The 15,623-nt window shown below is 42.3% G+C and overlaps 1 protein-coding gene across 1 annotated transcript in view; it reads right to left on the bottom strand.

The window, feature by feature from the left end:
• The window catches only part of reck (reversion-inducing-cysteine-rich protein with kazal motifs), a 48,715-nt gene that overhangs the window by 21,887 nt on the left and 11,205 nt on the right, over positions 1–15,623 (bottom strand). The window contains exons 8-12 of the mRNA XM_071522492.1: positions 15,258–15,431; positions 10,857–11,069; positions 6,165–6,301; positions 5,398–5,541; positions 3,243–3,431 (exon numbers count right to left, since the gene is read on the bottom strand). Of these exons, the coding sequence (XP_071378593.1) occupies positions 3,243–3,431; positions 5,398–5,541; positions 6,165–6,301; positions 10,857–11,069; positions 15,258–15,431 (857 nt within the window). The remainder of the gene's footprint in view (positions 1–3,242; positions 3,432–5,397; positions 5,542–6,164; positions 6,302–10,856; positions 11,070–15,257; positions 15,432–15,623) is intronic.

The raw sequence follows: 15,623 nt of genomic DNA, 5'->3' as shown, positions 1-15,623 counted from the left end.
TAGAAAGCACTGAACCACAAAGAGAAGTAGGATAGAGCCTCCATCTTCAGCAGTAGAGAGCACTATAAACAGAGTGCCCTTCATGTCATCTGGGCCTGAGGGTTTTTGAGCACTGCTGTCTCTACAATCAACCTTATGGATGCACACACACACACACACACACACACACACCTCAAATACCCCTTTTCAAAGTATTCCTTTTACTACATTTCTACCATTGCATCTCCCTTCTGCTTTAAAAGCAAACAACTAGCCTTGATGCATGCTGTTCTCTAGCAACGCCAAACTCCATTCAAAAAACCTGGCAGTTTAATGCGGTCTCGCTTGTCAGCAAACATCCACACCTTGTAGAACATGACTTAACACCTCCTCTGAATCGTTAGGATCCACTCTTCGATCCGGCGCGCGCGCGGTCCGCCAAAGCAGCACTTCATTTCAAGAAATTCGCTCACACTCGCTCGCTACCTACCGCCCACCGCGGTGTACTTTGGTTGGCAGCAGATAGTGGGAATCACAGACCACGGAAAGCAGATGCCTCACTGCGCTTAAGGCAAAAAAGGTGCAGGGTAGAGAGGGTAGAGAGGGTTGACACTCAAAAAAACCCACAACTGACACACAATCGCATTTAAAAGCTTTTAAAGTTGAGATTTCATCATTATCTACATGCTGAATTACCGATAAGCAACAGGTTTTTTTTTTAATTGGGTTCGGCCCCGTACAAGACAAGAACAGCGTGTGTCTAATTCAAACCGAACATCTGTCTTCAATAAGAGTATAACGGCTGCCCCCCCACCCCCCCCTTTTAGAAGTTCAGGCGAAAACAAACATAAAAGAAAAAGCTAAAAGAGCAATAAACTTCTCTGGGTTCAAACTGATGTAGATGGTGAGGGGAAAGACAAGGGGGGGGGGGGGGTGAAACACTGAGTAAAATGGTAAAAATGTGTGTGTGTGTGTATGTACGCACCTACTATATATACTGTATGACTACTAAATGAAAGGGACCGTTGAATTGAATGATTACTTATTATATTCTTGCTGATAACACAATATTTGTTGACTACATGTCTATTAATTGCAATTGATACTATATTGCTTTGGTATTTGGCAACATAGGTTCCTCCTTTCCGGCCATGCCAATAAACTCAGATTTGAATTGAATATCAAATTGAAAAAAATCAAGTGAAAATTTGTTTTGCTGTCTATGGAGGATTCACTAGGTGCAGATGTGATCTATGGCCACAAGGGGGCAGAGAGAGAGAGAGAGAGAGAGAGAGAGAGAGAGAGAGAGAGAGAGAGAGATCCAAACAATGAATTGATTGCTTTCCGTAATATCTACATTAAAAACTATGTTATGATGTTTCTACAGGACACACATTTTATTACACTATATGGAGCAATTGACTCAATCTGGTCTTGCCCACTGTTTGTCTGTAGGGTTATGTTGTGGCAATTGTTAGTGTGGTTTTTATTGTGTTTTTATGTTATATGATTTCATTATGTTTGTGTTTTTATTATGCGTTTTTATTGCAAAACCTTGTCTGCGAACCAAGTTAACCTCATGGGACAATAAAGCTTTTTCAATTGGCACGGATGAGGTATGTAGAAAACTTTTGTATTGTATTGAATAGCCAAACAGAATCTAAGCTGTGTCTATGCTGACTATTATATGTTCCCATCCCACTTTTCTGTCTCTGTATTTTCTGTCCTCATTCAACTCTCTCTCAGTTCTCTCCAAGGCCTTGGACAGCCGACATCCAGCCCAGTTCCTGTAAACAACTGGATGCTTGATAACATTTCTGGCTGCTAAAGGACTCAATACTAATACTCTATTTCCTCCAGGCTGCTCTTCTCTCAGACTGAGGCTTGATCACTATCCTTATAAAAATAAATAGCAATAAAAGCTTTTTCTGTTTTATTCTAATGACGGAATATGTTTGGGGTAGCAACAGTACTTGGACCATAACTGGCTGTCTGGGTAGATGAAGTATTTGCAGGACTCAGAAAGCCAAATTTAAGACCTTTTTAAACTTAGAATTTAATTTAAGACCAATTCAGCAACCAAAAAAGAAAAACAAAAAGCTGGCAAAAACAGCCTATTTACGATTGAACATAGCTAATTAAAGTTCTGAAACTATAAATAAGCAGTATAAGAAAAAGGACATCGGGAAATTAAATGTTTAGGGCCATGAAGTCCAACATGTTTAGCATCTTGTGTTAACCCTGTGCTGTATTAATCTACATGCGGGTCAAACCCATGTGACCAGCTGTAAGAGCAGTAATGAAATATAACATAAGAAACCAACTGCTGCTGCTTGCATTCAGATTTTTAGGTGAAACTACACAATTCATAACATTTGTCTGATTTCATTTGCCTTTCTTTTCAACAATATGACTCATCTAATTTTATACCTGCATCAAAGTGAGACTTAAAGCTGCACAGTGGGGAAATTAAGACCTCTAATTGCTGTATTTAAGACATTTCAATACGTTTTAAGGCAATAAATAGAGATAATTGAAGACTTTTTAAGGACCCTTTGGCAGAGGCGGTAGAAGTACACAAATTCCATACTCAAGTAAAAGTGCAAATACTCATTTAAAAATATACTCTGGTAGAAGTTGAAGTACCATTTCAAATCCTTTACTCAAGTCAAAGTATAGAAGTACATGGTCTTAAATTTGCTTGAAGTATTAAAGTAAAAGTCGTTCTCTAAAAAAGTCATTTCTAATTAACTAAACTGGTTCTCTATTCAGCGTTCCTCTGAATCCCAGATGAGAAAGTCTGCAGCTCAAATCACTAACGTTAATTCTAGCAATTATTCACTACATTAACTCTCTCTCTTGTTGCTTCTCTCTTCTTCATGTTGCTTCTCTCTCTGTCCCTTTCCTTCCTTTGTGGTGGCACTTTGCTGAACAAGCAGCCAATCTCATTTGGCTCTTGATCAGCTGCTTCCAGAATGGAAGCCGTCTGATGCACAAAAAAATCAGTCATCAATCATCATAGAAAATCAAGTTGATGATTTCCCAAGAGTAATGAGTCTGTTTTGAAAACGTAGTGAGTAGAAAGTACAGATTTTTCTTTTGAAATGTAGTGAGTAAAAGTAAAAAGTCTTCAGTGAAAGAAAAACGTGAGTAAAGTACAGATACTTGAAAATCCTACTTAAATAAAGTAATGAAGTATTTTTACTTTGTTACATCCCACCTCTGCCCTTTGGACAGACAGACAGACAAGAGGCTGGTCTTACCCTTCCTCTGTCCTCCTACGATACAGGCCTTGCTGGTGTCCACACAGGGCATCTCCACACAGTTCTCCAGGCGCCCACTGGGACCGCAGCTACAGACCTCGTAGCATCCGGCTGGACCGGTGCGAGTCGGGACCTGGATGCGAGCGTCCTGCTGCACCAGAAACTCTGAGGCCTCTCCCAGCTTACAGCCTGGACACATACACACACACACACACACGGATACAGAGAAGGAAAAAGGATTTTGGGATTGAAACTGCTGATCAACTGCTGACATATTTTGTGCCAACATTCAATATCTTTCCATGCCAAAATATAAAAAAAAAATACAAGTATTCAGTGTTTCTCCCACAACAGCGCCCTCCAACTGTTGAAGAGTGTTACTTCACCCAGAGGGAACGGTGGAGGGAGGGAAGGATGAGGAAAAGAAAGAGATGGAGTAAGTCAGTAAGTAAAACTTTATTTGTATAGCACCTTTTAAGGCGAGTGTCACAAAGCGCTTCACGAGTTAAAAACATAAAAAAGATACAGTGACAGTATAGTCAACAACACACGAAGAAATGACTAGTAGCCCCTGGTCTGAGGACCTTAGAGAGCTACCAGGTAGGTGTGGGGACAAAAGTTCATGTATGTGATCAGCAGGATTTTGAAATCAATCCTGAATTTAATCGGTATGTAAAAAGGGCATTACAATAATCCAGGCAAATAATTTCAAGCTGTGGCTGAGGCACAACAGGCTGAAGGTTTTACAACTAAATCTCACATTAGAGGACAAGGGGCCAATACACTGCTGAACCTCAGATGCTATACCGTCTGGGCCAATAACAAGAAATTTCAGGTTTTTCAGAGTTAAGCTGGAGGAAACCGTTTGGCTGCCATCCAGTCTTCGATGGCAGCCAAACGATCCTGTAAAACAGCTAATTTATCCAATTGATCTGGTTTGAAGGAGAGATACAGCTGTGTATCATCGGCATAACAACAAGAAATACACTTAAAATGACTGATCAACTGCCCAAGGGGAAGCATGTATAGTGAACAGAATAGGACCCAGGACGGAGCCCTGAGGCACTCCACGTGACACAAAGTCAGATTACAAAATTGCTTTTGAAAAAATTACAATTTTGTAATCCGACTTTGAAAGCAATTTGTTTCTTTTATTACACAAGTCGAACGTTTCTCCACACAATACACAAACATCAATACTTTTTGTAGGTGTTTTAGGTCCAGACGACATTTCGGCTAATCTCTATAAACAGATAGAGATCTGTCCGCTGGCTACACCGGAAACCCTAAAATATTGGCCGTCGCCCCCAGAGTCTAATCGTCGTCAGACCGATAGACGATGGGTTCCGAGATTGCGGGTGATGTGACACAAAGTTACCAACAGAGACCGAAAAGCTTCTATCAGAGAGGTAAGATGAGAACCTATCCAGGGCAGTCTCAGCAACTCCCACCCATTGCCTAAGCCTCTCAATAAGCATGCTGTGGTCAATGGAGTCACACGCTGAGATCCAGCAATATCAGGACAGAGAAGGCGCCAGCATCAGCACGCATCAGGATATCATTTGAGACTCTGAGGAGAGCCGATTCTGTGCAATGTTTCTGACGAAAACCAGACTGAAACTTGTCAAAGATTTCATACGTTCCCAAGACATTCACAAGCTGTTCAGCAAGAGTAAGGACAGGATGAAGTGTTGAGAGAAAGCCCAACACTATTCTAGCCAACCCTGCATACAAAGGAGAGAGATGTGGATTGAGTGGTGGAGAGAGGGAGAAAGAGACAGACTGAGGATAGAATAATACTGCATTCACATTGCGGTGGTGTGCAGTAGACAGCTGGATGTTCATTGTTTTCAATAAAGAATGACGGTAAGCTCTGCCAAGGTTGAAGTTAAGTGCCTATACAGACGCAAATTGGTGACAATTGGTGACAAAAGTTTGGTTTTTCCCAACTTTTACCTTTTACCACAGTGGTGAATGCAAACTGGATGTTGAACAATGTGGCAAATTGATTTTCATCGTATCTATGCGCATGAAATGGTCAAACCTCCTTTTTGTCAAAATCCCCATGGCAATAAGAAGGCAGTTTGCCATTGTGATTGACCGACATTCAATGTGAATGCTGCATAAGATGTTGAATGTCGGAGTTTTGTCCTACCTGGCACGCAGAAGTAGGGCTGGCAGTTGAGTTCGTCATGGCAACCCTTCCTGTTGACCTGGCATAGGTGGTTGCTGGGGCAGGGGTTGGGGTTACATGGATGGATCACCTCCTCGACGATGCTGTTACCTAAGGAACTGGGGGCTGGAGTGTGTGTGTGTGTGTGAGTGGGAGGGGGTTTAGGGGGATTGGAAAAGGGTAGAATATAATTATATCATATATTTGAGTATCTTCTGTTGGTCAGAACATGTGCTCTGCCCCATCACTTACTCGTTGGATTTATATGGAGCCTAATATCCCATTAATAATCAGAATAATTGCCCAATCAGAATAGAAATGCCTCAGAGATAAGACAAGATAAGACTAGTCCATTAGCAGTGACATTTCATTCGGCATGGTATAAGCTAGAAACTAGGCAAAAAGAGAATTTCCATACAGGGATCAATAAAAGTATCTGATATTATATTGCACCTATTGAGCTTTTGATCCAAGTTTTCAATGGATTTTGAGGGTGCAACATTTATAATTACAGTAATAATAATATAGACCTGTATTTTGAGTTATGATGGGTTAAACAATTTCAATAAGGCTTATTTACCATCTGTAAGTATGGTAAGCTACTTTGGAGTTGGTCCAATCTTACTATTCAATCGTAGGGGAAACGCTGCTGAGTTTGTAATCTCATCAAAGCCAATTCAAGTTAACTTTCTGTTTTTCTGTACATTGTTTTGAAAAATATGTATGTTGTACTGTACATTGTTACTCACTGAGGTATCTGTGGAGGGGGATGCAGCGCTCAGGGTCGTCAATGGGTGACAGCAGGTCACAGATCCTCTCTGGCGTTTGTCCTTCATGGAAACGTTTCCTGTCCCCACACTGGGTCAGGATGTCCACACAGTCTGACCTGAGGCCAGGATAAGAGACAATAGAATAAAAACAAAAATCGATAAGAACAAAGCAACAGAAAACACATAATCCCCCACAAATGATAATCAGTAACAAGCTTACCAAATGTGAAAAAGGTCAACGTTTCAAGTCAGTTCTGTAACAATACATTTCATAGGGCCATTTGCATTCTCTAGTAGTCTTTTCTTTTTGGTATTTCTGGCATCCCATATTGTTGGATTGAATAAATTATGTTACCCCTTGGGTAAATCAGTAAATAAATGAAACGGCCTTAGGGGGGAAATTATGAGAAAAGAAAGGATGGAAAACAATCCATAGTCCTCCCCAGATTTCATTGTAGGGGACAAAAACAACAGAACCTTGCCTGCTCCCAATGCAAACCCTCTAGTTAATTTGTGCTATCTCATGCTTTGTCTTCATTCCCAAGTCACAAAAAGTCCTACTTCTAACCGAGGCAATTCTAACTGAGGTAGTTCTACTACTAACTGGGGTAGTTCTACTGCTAACTGAGGTAGTTCTACTGCTGACTAAGGTAGTCTTCCTGCTGACTGAGGTAGTTCTACTGCTGACTGAGGTAGTTCTACTGCTGACTGAGGTAGTCCTACTACTAACTAAGGTAGTTCTACTGCTGACTGAGGTAGTCCTACTGCTGACTGAGGTAGTTCTACTGCTGAGGCACTGATAATTGAAGTAGTCCTACTGCTGACTGAGGTAGTTCTGCTGAGGTAATCCTACTGCTAACTGAGGTAGTTCTACTGCTAACTGATGTAGTTCTACTGCTGAACATTGTGTACTCATCTGGATGGGCCTGGACAGGCAGTGTGTATCTACTATATATATTATATACGCCTGTATTATATATGTGTATCTAATGGATTACTAATGTAGAATTGTTGAGATGAAGAGGGTTGCATACTAGTCTTCATGCAAGAGCGGTGGGCTTTGACAACACACTCAGCCAGAGGCTTGACAAGCACTTTAAAAGATATGATGGCGTAATGTTATTCAAGACAAGTAGATGATAAAAACCTGAGGGAAAGGATGTGTTTGACAAATGACTGAACAAATATGGCCTAAGGGATGGACTGGTGTTATGCAATACAGACACACACATGCAAACAAACCCACCCAACCACCCACACAAACACACACACCCCCAAACACACAATCCAGACATGACGCAGCAGATTCTGAGTGTGGGGCAAGGCTTCTACCTGTCCATCAAAACCCAGACAAGTGTGCAAGAGGTCCCGCCTCCCCATCACTCATTACTGACTGCACACCTTTATTCTCTGCTAGACAGAGGGAAGAGAGAGAATGGAGGGGAACAACAGAATGACAGAGGAATGGTAGCGCTCACCACAGGCATTTAATAATAATAATAATCTTTATTTACAGTATATAACACTTGTGAAACCACAAGTAGCCTACAAAGTGCTTTACAAAGACGCACCAGAAGGAAAACAACACCAGATAAAATCGACAGCAAAAGCAATAAAAGCAGGGTAAAAAAAATTGTGGGTTCTAAGCCTATGAGATTTGACAGTGAGAATACTGCAATACTCCTCTACAATACTGCTGAATTGTGTAGGCTGATTCACATCTCTGACACTGTGTGTCCTTGTACCGCATAGCAACCACGCTATTATTGAACCTCTTATAAAAAACATAAAGTGTTCATCCCCATTATTCAATAACATTACTACACTGATGTTTCTTTTGCTATTAGCTATTCAACTAGCTCGCAAGGGAGTCATTCCTATGTTCCCAGGGTCCTATGTTCCCCAGTTCTACATATGTGCTCTCCCAGGGTCCTATGTTCCCAGGGTCCTATGTTCCCAAGGTCCTATGTTCCCAAGCACATAACAGGAACCTGAAAAAGATGTTCCCCAGCTCTGTATTCGCTTAATGTGACATGGGCTATTGTGGGAACTCGTCAAAGGGGTTTTCTGTTCCCCAGCACTGCCGTGTGGCTCTCAATATAATAGGCCTACACTTGAGGGAACTTATCAAATGGTTGGAGTCATGGAATCACCAAAGGTCATAGCTTAATGCTTCCTTAGGTGAAAACTAGCCTAGTATACATGTTTTTGAATCTAACTCTCACACTTCACGTGTCTTATAACTGATATAAAAAACACAATAGGAGGGTTAATGAGTGTTAACAGAATATTGAACTGGGGAACATAGGACCCTGGGAACATAGGACCTTGGGAACTTAGGACCCTGGGAACATAGGACCCTGGGAACATGGGACCTCGGGAACTTAGGACCCTGGGAACATATGACCTTGGGAACTTAGGACCCTGGGAACATAGGACCCTGGGAACATAGATACGCTCCCCTAGCAAGGCTAGCAAACTAGCTAGACAACAACCAGGCTAACACAAACCAACAACAATGTAGTCGGACGCATGGCTTTTTGGCTAATGTTAGCTAGGCTACTCTCATGGATAAATTGACGTATTTAATTCTATGGTAAGTTAATTTAACATTTCCTCCACATGCTTTTAGAGAGAGAGAGAGAGAGACAGAGAGAGCAGACATCCCCATAGAGGCTCAGAAGGTTAGCGTGAGGAGCCATAATCCCCCTTTTACTCCAACATAATGATTCTTTGTGTGTGTGTGTATGTGAGTGTGTCTGTAAATAGAGGGGTGACAAAAAGAGATGCGAGTTTCCTGTCACACTTGTGTGCCTACAGTGAGACTGTTAGCTGGAATGTGTCTTTCTCTGTTTCTCTGTATATAGCCACACACACACACGTACATTCACACACTTTTGTGTTAGTGTCCATCTTCATTTCTCTCATTCCATGCGTGATGAGACCAGGTGAGAAGCCTCAGTCTAGACACACACACACACACAGACACACAGACACACACACACACACACACACACACACACACACAGCCTGTCAGTGGTGTTGATGAATGAGTTGCGGTAGTGTGGTATGGTAGTAAATCCCTGCAGAAAGGCCAGTCTATCCTCCCTGTGCATTAGGCCACTTTGGCCTAAACATAGCTTAACATAACAGCAACAGGGTATCTAGCTATTGAGGGTATCAGTTACACTGATATGAGCGTGCAAATGTTTGGCCTTTTATTAAAAAATACAGATATTGGTCTTTCGATGTGATATGATATATATGATGCTGTCTGATTGCATATTTAATTTAGAATGCATGACTATGTTTTATTGTGATTATGACTATGACATATAGAACTAATTAATTAGCACTTAATTAGAATGTGTTCTCAGCTCTCTGGCTCCCTAGTTGTTCAGCTCTCTTCTATGGAAAATACAGTACTTTTCTTGGTAGTTAAGGTTAACAACTCAACTGTTTTAAAAGCACTGCTTATACAACAATATGACTGATAAAACACCAGAGTATGTGTTGTCTAAATACAGTATATCACCATACATCATTGTATGGCAGCAGTCCATGTAAACTACCAGAGAACCCAGACGTTTGATCTCCCATCATGTGACATCATCTAAATTCATTTACATACGAGAAAAGGATTATGGGAGTTGTGTGAAAAATCACAGCTAAGATGTGAAGATTTTTCTACATGCTTTTACTAATCAGCTATGATTAACATGTTGTGTAGAAAATGACTGACTTTAGAGCTCAAAGACCATGGTACCATGGTAAAGGTATCAGTATCAACCTTCAAAAAATGTTATACTGGTCCAACCCTGGTATCAGTGTTAGGGAGAACAAGAATAGATATCAAGGAAACCCTATGGATTGTGAAAATAGGGGCACAACTCAGTTTTAGAGTTTTTTGGTCCTACTATTTTGTACATCTGTTTGCAGATGATGCTATCCTATTTACTCTACTACTTGGCAGTGAAGCCAACAATAAATGGAGCTATAGATTATGGTTATAGATAATGGTCATGGCCTAATGATTAGCCACATACAGCGGCATATCGTCGCTTTTAAAATCTTTTAACTAATTTCCGTGAATTCACCTTAATTGAAAGATTACATGCTCCTCTGCCAGTTGAGAAAATTGTACAACCCTTAGGTTTGTGTTAGAATACATAGATTACGTTAGATAAACTCTAAAATGCATGGTTGTCAAGCTAAAATCAAGGCTGTTTCTTAGTTCCTGAAAAGTTGACATTGTCGGGATGTGAGATTTTCGGGAGCGTATCTATGTTCCCAGGGTCCTATGTTCCCAGGGTCCTATGTTTAACCCTAACCCTAACCCTAACCATATTAAGCAAAGACAGAGCTGGGGAACATCTTTTTCAGGTTCCCATTATGTGCTAGGACCCTGGTAACATAGGACCCTGGGAACATAGGACCCTGGGAGAGCACATATGTAGAACTGGGGAACATAGGACCCTGGGAACATAGGACCCTTTGTCATGTTCCCATTATGTGCCATATAAATCTGGGGAACATAGGACCCTGGGAACATAGGAATGACTCCAGGTTTTCACCCGACAACAGCTGACACCCCCTGCTCCACATCTGTATTAGCAGCATCTAAAATGTAGGGTTTAGGGCCTAGGTGTTTTAAGGCGGTAGTACACATACTTGCAGATGACGCTCCCCCTTGACTTGCTGTGGCAGGGTTTGATCTGCAGGGAGCAGGCCACCGCCTTCCACATCTCCGGCCGACACTTCCTGATGTCCAGGACGGGGATGTTCATGAAAGGCATCTTGATTGTCCCATTGGACCACAGCTTGATGTCGTTCATGGCCCCCTGGTCTGACTGGACGTTGCAGCTGCGGAACAGCTCTGTCGGCCTGTGGAAAACGAGAGCGAGAGTGTCAGAGAATGTAGATGTACACCACTGACAAAGACACAAAGAGAATTCCCATTGCCTATTTCTGCTGTCTTTCCCCTAAACATATCACTGAAAGGTTGCTCCCACTGCATGAGTTGAACCCTGAATTCTTATTGGCCATGACAGTTTTGTACTCCTTCCTACTATGCTGCATTCACATCATACAGGAATAACCATCTGAGCCATTTGACAGCTTGAAGCGCTAACTTATTTGTTGGAAGCCATCAGGATGCCATGATTGAAGTTTTCCGTAGACTTTGGTTGTTCTTGGTGATAATTATTCTCAGGCTTTTCAGACTCAACACACACACACACACGCACTTATTGTACATTATTGAAGACATACATTTGAGTTCATGTTTTACAGCGAACCAAACATTGCAAAGTCAACCGCAAACCAAAAGTCTGAGTTCCTAAGTCTTGCCGAGGCATTTAAAGATCACAAAATGTGATGAAAATTGTTATTTTAATTTTGTTGCCTTTATTTGAAATGAATTCATCATTGTCTGTACTTGACTTCTGAAACTTCATTGTTGGTGATGTCAGAATCCAAGAAGTTGTAAACATCAGGGTCCATCGCCAAACCCCAAGTTCCCAAGTAGTATTTACCAGCTGAAAGCAGAGGAGAACGGTATTTTCTATTTGGAAGCTCTTTTCTACCATCTTTCCAATTTTACAAGAAAGCAGCATTAGAGCCTTCTCAGTGAAACAAGACTTCCTGATTGAAGCCATTTCCCTCTCCTCAATCATCAGTGCAATCTGAATCACATTTTCTATTTGAATTGTAACAGCGTTTGCCATTTTCTTGTCACGCAAGATTTCCAAATGTCCCAATTGATAGCGTACAAGTTGATTGAAGTGACATAGAAAATGAAAACCCAAGAGAAAGTGAAGGTTTTGCGCTGGGGACACTAAGTCCTAAGGGAATAGAGAGAGGTGATGTGAGTGTTGTTTTCCTCCAACTCTGCACCAGGAAGTGTCTTTGATCTCTGATTGGTGGGTTTGGTCTGAAGTGAGTCAGCTAATTGGTGGGTTTAGAGGGAGAGGGTTCCAGGCAGAGGTTTTGGGTGTGGTTCCACCACTGGATTCGCCTCTGATGAGTGGGTTTACAATCGCCAAATGTCCGTTTGTGTGTGTGTGTGTGTGTGTGTGTGTGTGTCTGTACCTCGTCCCTGTGTCCTGACCTGAGTTCAACCCCTACACAGCCAGCGGTCACAGTGGTTTTCCTCTCATACCAAAAATAAACTCTAGCAACCTGCTGACTCTTATTAACAGCAGCTCGCTACAGCTTTTACGTGTTGAAACACGGAGAATCACCAGGACAGACCAGACAGGGCTGCTGAAGCGGCTACAGTCCAGGTTCGTCATGTCTTTCAAACAAGGATCCAAATGAGAAATATAGTCTTCCGTCCACGCTTAGAAGAACAAAGGGCAAAAGATCGGTCTCAACCTTGCAGCTCCTCCATGGGACATGGCTCAAAAAGAAAAAGAAAAAAGATCCGCTACTCTTGGCATTGACAAAGCTTTAATATTAAAAACCACCAAGGTTTAGCGGCAATATCCTTCATCAGGGTTTCATTATTCAGGCTCTTAAGAACATACTGCACAGCATTGCTCTGAATATGGGTATCAGCAAGAGGTAAGTCCCTGACCTAGAGTTGCACAAACGAGAACACAAGAGGAAAGAGGCCTGAATCTTTTTGCTTGCCAACCTCCACAAGGAGGTCAGAGGTCAGGTTCAGCTGCAGAACAGCACCCATGGAGCTGGCAGGGATTCAGTGTCTTGCCCAAGGACACTTATGGCCTTTACGCATGATTGGCAATTTGCTCTTTGCTCACCGCGGGGTGAGGCGCAGAGCAAGAGTGCTGAGGCAAAACCGAGAGCACAGAGCATGAGCTTTTTGCCCATTGCCGTTGTTCTTGTCTGAGTCGCTTCTGGCAACGTCACATTCAACTGTTTTCTCATTGGTTGCGCTTTGAAAGGTCACCGACAAACTGGGTCAAAGTTGAAATTGAACTTTCCGAGCGGTGCGCAATGCCCAAGGTGACGCCACAGCGAGGTTGGGTGAACCTGGATCCTCCAGTCTCTCTACTCTCTACTAGGGTATGCCACCCTGCTGCATTGCTATGCGCTAAGGATATTTTGTTGTGTGGTATTTGAAGACGTAGTATGGCGCAACTGTCTTAAACACACACACACTTATTAGCAACATGCGTCCCGGCCCTGCCATACCATCTCCAGCCCAGTGTTTTGTCTTTCACGCTGGTTCTTTGGCCCTCGCTCCGGCTCCACGGCCCGGCTTTTGAACCCCTCAGGGAAGAAGAGACCCGTACAAGGCTCCCCCGGACCCCATCAAAGGAAACTAGAGAAGCCTCAGACACAGTTTGTTTGCCTGAACTTCAGATCCCACAATGCCACAGCAGGAGCCCCCCTGTGCCATCATGATCTAAAACCAGGATTTGACCAATGCTCTCCTTGGGGAAAAATAACAAAATTCCTAGGGACAAATTCCAATTGTACTCCGGGGGGGGGGGGGATTCCACTGAGACATTCCAACACTTCAATGGGAGTATCTTTGCCCCCTCATACATGCAAGATTTGCTTCACTTTGAGAGAAGGCTATTGTTAAAGATCTGGACGCTCTTTGAGACCCAGTCTTTAATGAAAGTTTTACAGTGCAGATAAGAAAAAGGGAAAAATTACAACGTTTTGGATACAGGTTTGTACACAAATTTTCTTCTGCGCCACATTTTAAGACCTAGAACATGTGCCACTATTTTAAATGGGTTTGAGTTTCTCACATTAAAACTAATCCCAGAAGTAATTCTCAAATTTTTTACAAATAGCTGTTGTCTAAGGTAATGTAACAGAATACAGTTATATTTTTTTGTATTTACAATATGTAACGCTGCTACAAGTATTCAGTTACTACCCAACCGATACAGATGTATATACTGCCACTTTTCAAGCCCCTGGAGGGTTTTTAGGCAATTCTCCTTCACATTCACTTGCAAATTATATATTGTATCCTTTTCTTTTAAATTATTATATGTGTGAATAAAGAAATGAAACAAAACGAAACCCTAGTTGCTGGCCTTGTATAATCAACCAGATTGGTTTGATTCTCACTACAGGCATGTATTTTATGCCACGAACACTACAGGATCTCAACTAATTGTAGGGCATTAAATAGATTCAGACCAATGTCTATTATCCTTAGACGGATGGCTGGATCGAACGCTTTAATAAAACCCTGGAGGCAATAATTGTAAAGTTTGTTAACAAGGATAGCCAACATTGGGGTCAGTGGTTAGATCCTCTGTTATTTGCCGTATGGGAGGATACTCCAGGCCTCTGCTGGGTTTTTACCCATTTAAGTTGCTGTTTGGCTGGAAAGGCATCTTGGACATGATTGAGGAAAGCTGGGAGGAGGGTAGGAGCACCAGTTAAAACAAAATTAAATACATCTTAGAATGCAAACAAAACTCCACTTGCTAGGTCCTTATATTGCTTCCCACCTCCAGCTTTAAATGTGATCTATTTAGGATGCTCAAGCTGACAGTTGTGAGTCTTTCTGGAGACCGTTCACCAGGTGGTCTGCAGACCAACGTGTGTGTGTGTGTCTGAACTGCATTTATTTGAGTTGGTTTTGATCTCTATGTGTTTGTGTGACTTCTCCGTGCGGCCTTTGAAGCCGTTCGGTTTGGCCTCTGGCCTCATCTGTAGACAGTGTGTACAACATGCTGCGGTACTGATAACTCCCGAGGTCACACTGAGTTCACAATAAATCTCTCTCTCTTTCTCTCCCTCTCTCTCTCTCTCTCCTTCAGTCTCTAAACACACATACCCACACTGACATTCACCCAATAACCAAGAATTATGTTATCGTGCTCAAAAAAAAAAATGGACTGATTTGGCATCTGTTGGCAAAGCACAGTTGATGTTGACTTGATGACCAATCAGAGGCAGTCAGCGTGAGGGTATTAACCAATCAGAAGCCAGAGAGACAGTGACAGCCAGACAGAGAGAAGAGCTTAGAAGAGAAGTAGGAAGATGCTTCAATCTAAAGATATCTGTATTGGTATCAGCCTTAAAAAAAACTCATATCAGTTGAAGAGTGGTACAGTAGGTGATTCTGAGTCTGACCTGTTGTTGAAGTTGGTGCAGTAGCTGAGGTCCTTGCAGCCCAGCTGGCAGGGCTCTCTCACATCGGCCAGGCAGGTGATGAGCTCCGTCTCCACCGGGTTGTATTCACACAGCTGGTCGAACTCCTGCCACGTCTGGCTGCCCCAGTTAGTGCTGATCTCCTGACACATGTCCCTACCAGGACACAGGGAGGACATTACGCCTGTACTGACTCTGTACTGCACCGCAGAACACATTACATCGCTGCACCGGCTTCCAGTAAGGAGTAGGGGTGATTTTAAGATTCTGCCACAATGCATTTCTGATTTGATTGCACGACACTGGCTTCTTGGTTGTTCCAAGGGTGAAATCAAAACCTACTTTTAG

Source organism: Centroberyx affinis, unplaced genomic scaffold (genome assembly GCF_046629955.1).
Source record: "Centroberyx affinis isolate AG114_WGS23_722 - 3 ecotype Tasmania unplaced genomic scaffold, CSIRO-AGI_Caff_v1 ptg000094l_1, whole genome shotgun sequence".
In the NCBI taxonomy this organism is placed as follows: Eukaryota; Metazoa; Chordata; class Actinopteri; order Beryciformes; family Berycidae; genus Centroberyx; species Centroberyx affinis.
Note: the sequence above shows the minus strand (reverse complement) of the source record. Positions and strands in the feature narration are given on the sequence as shown.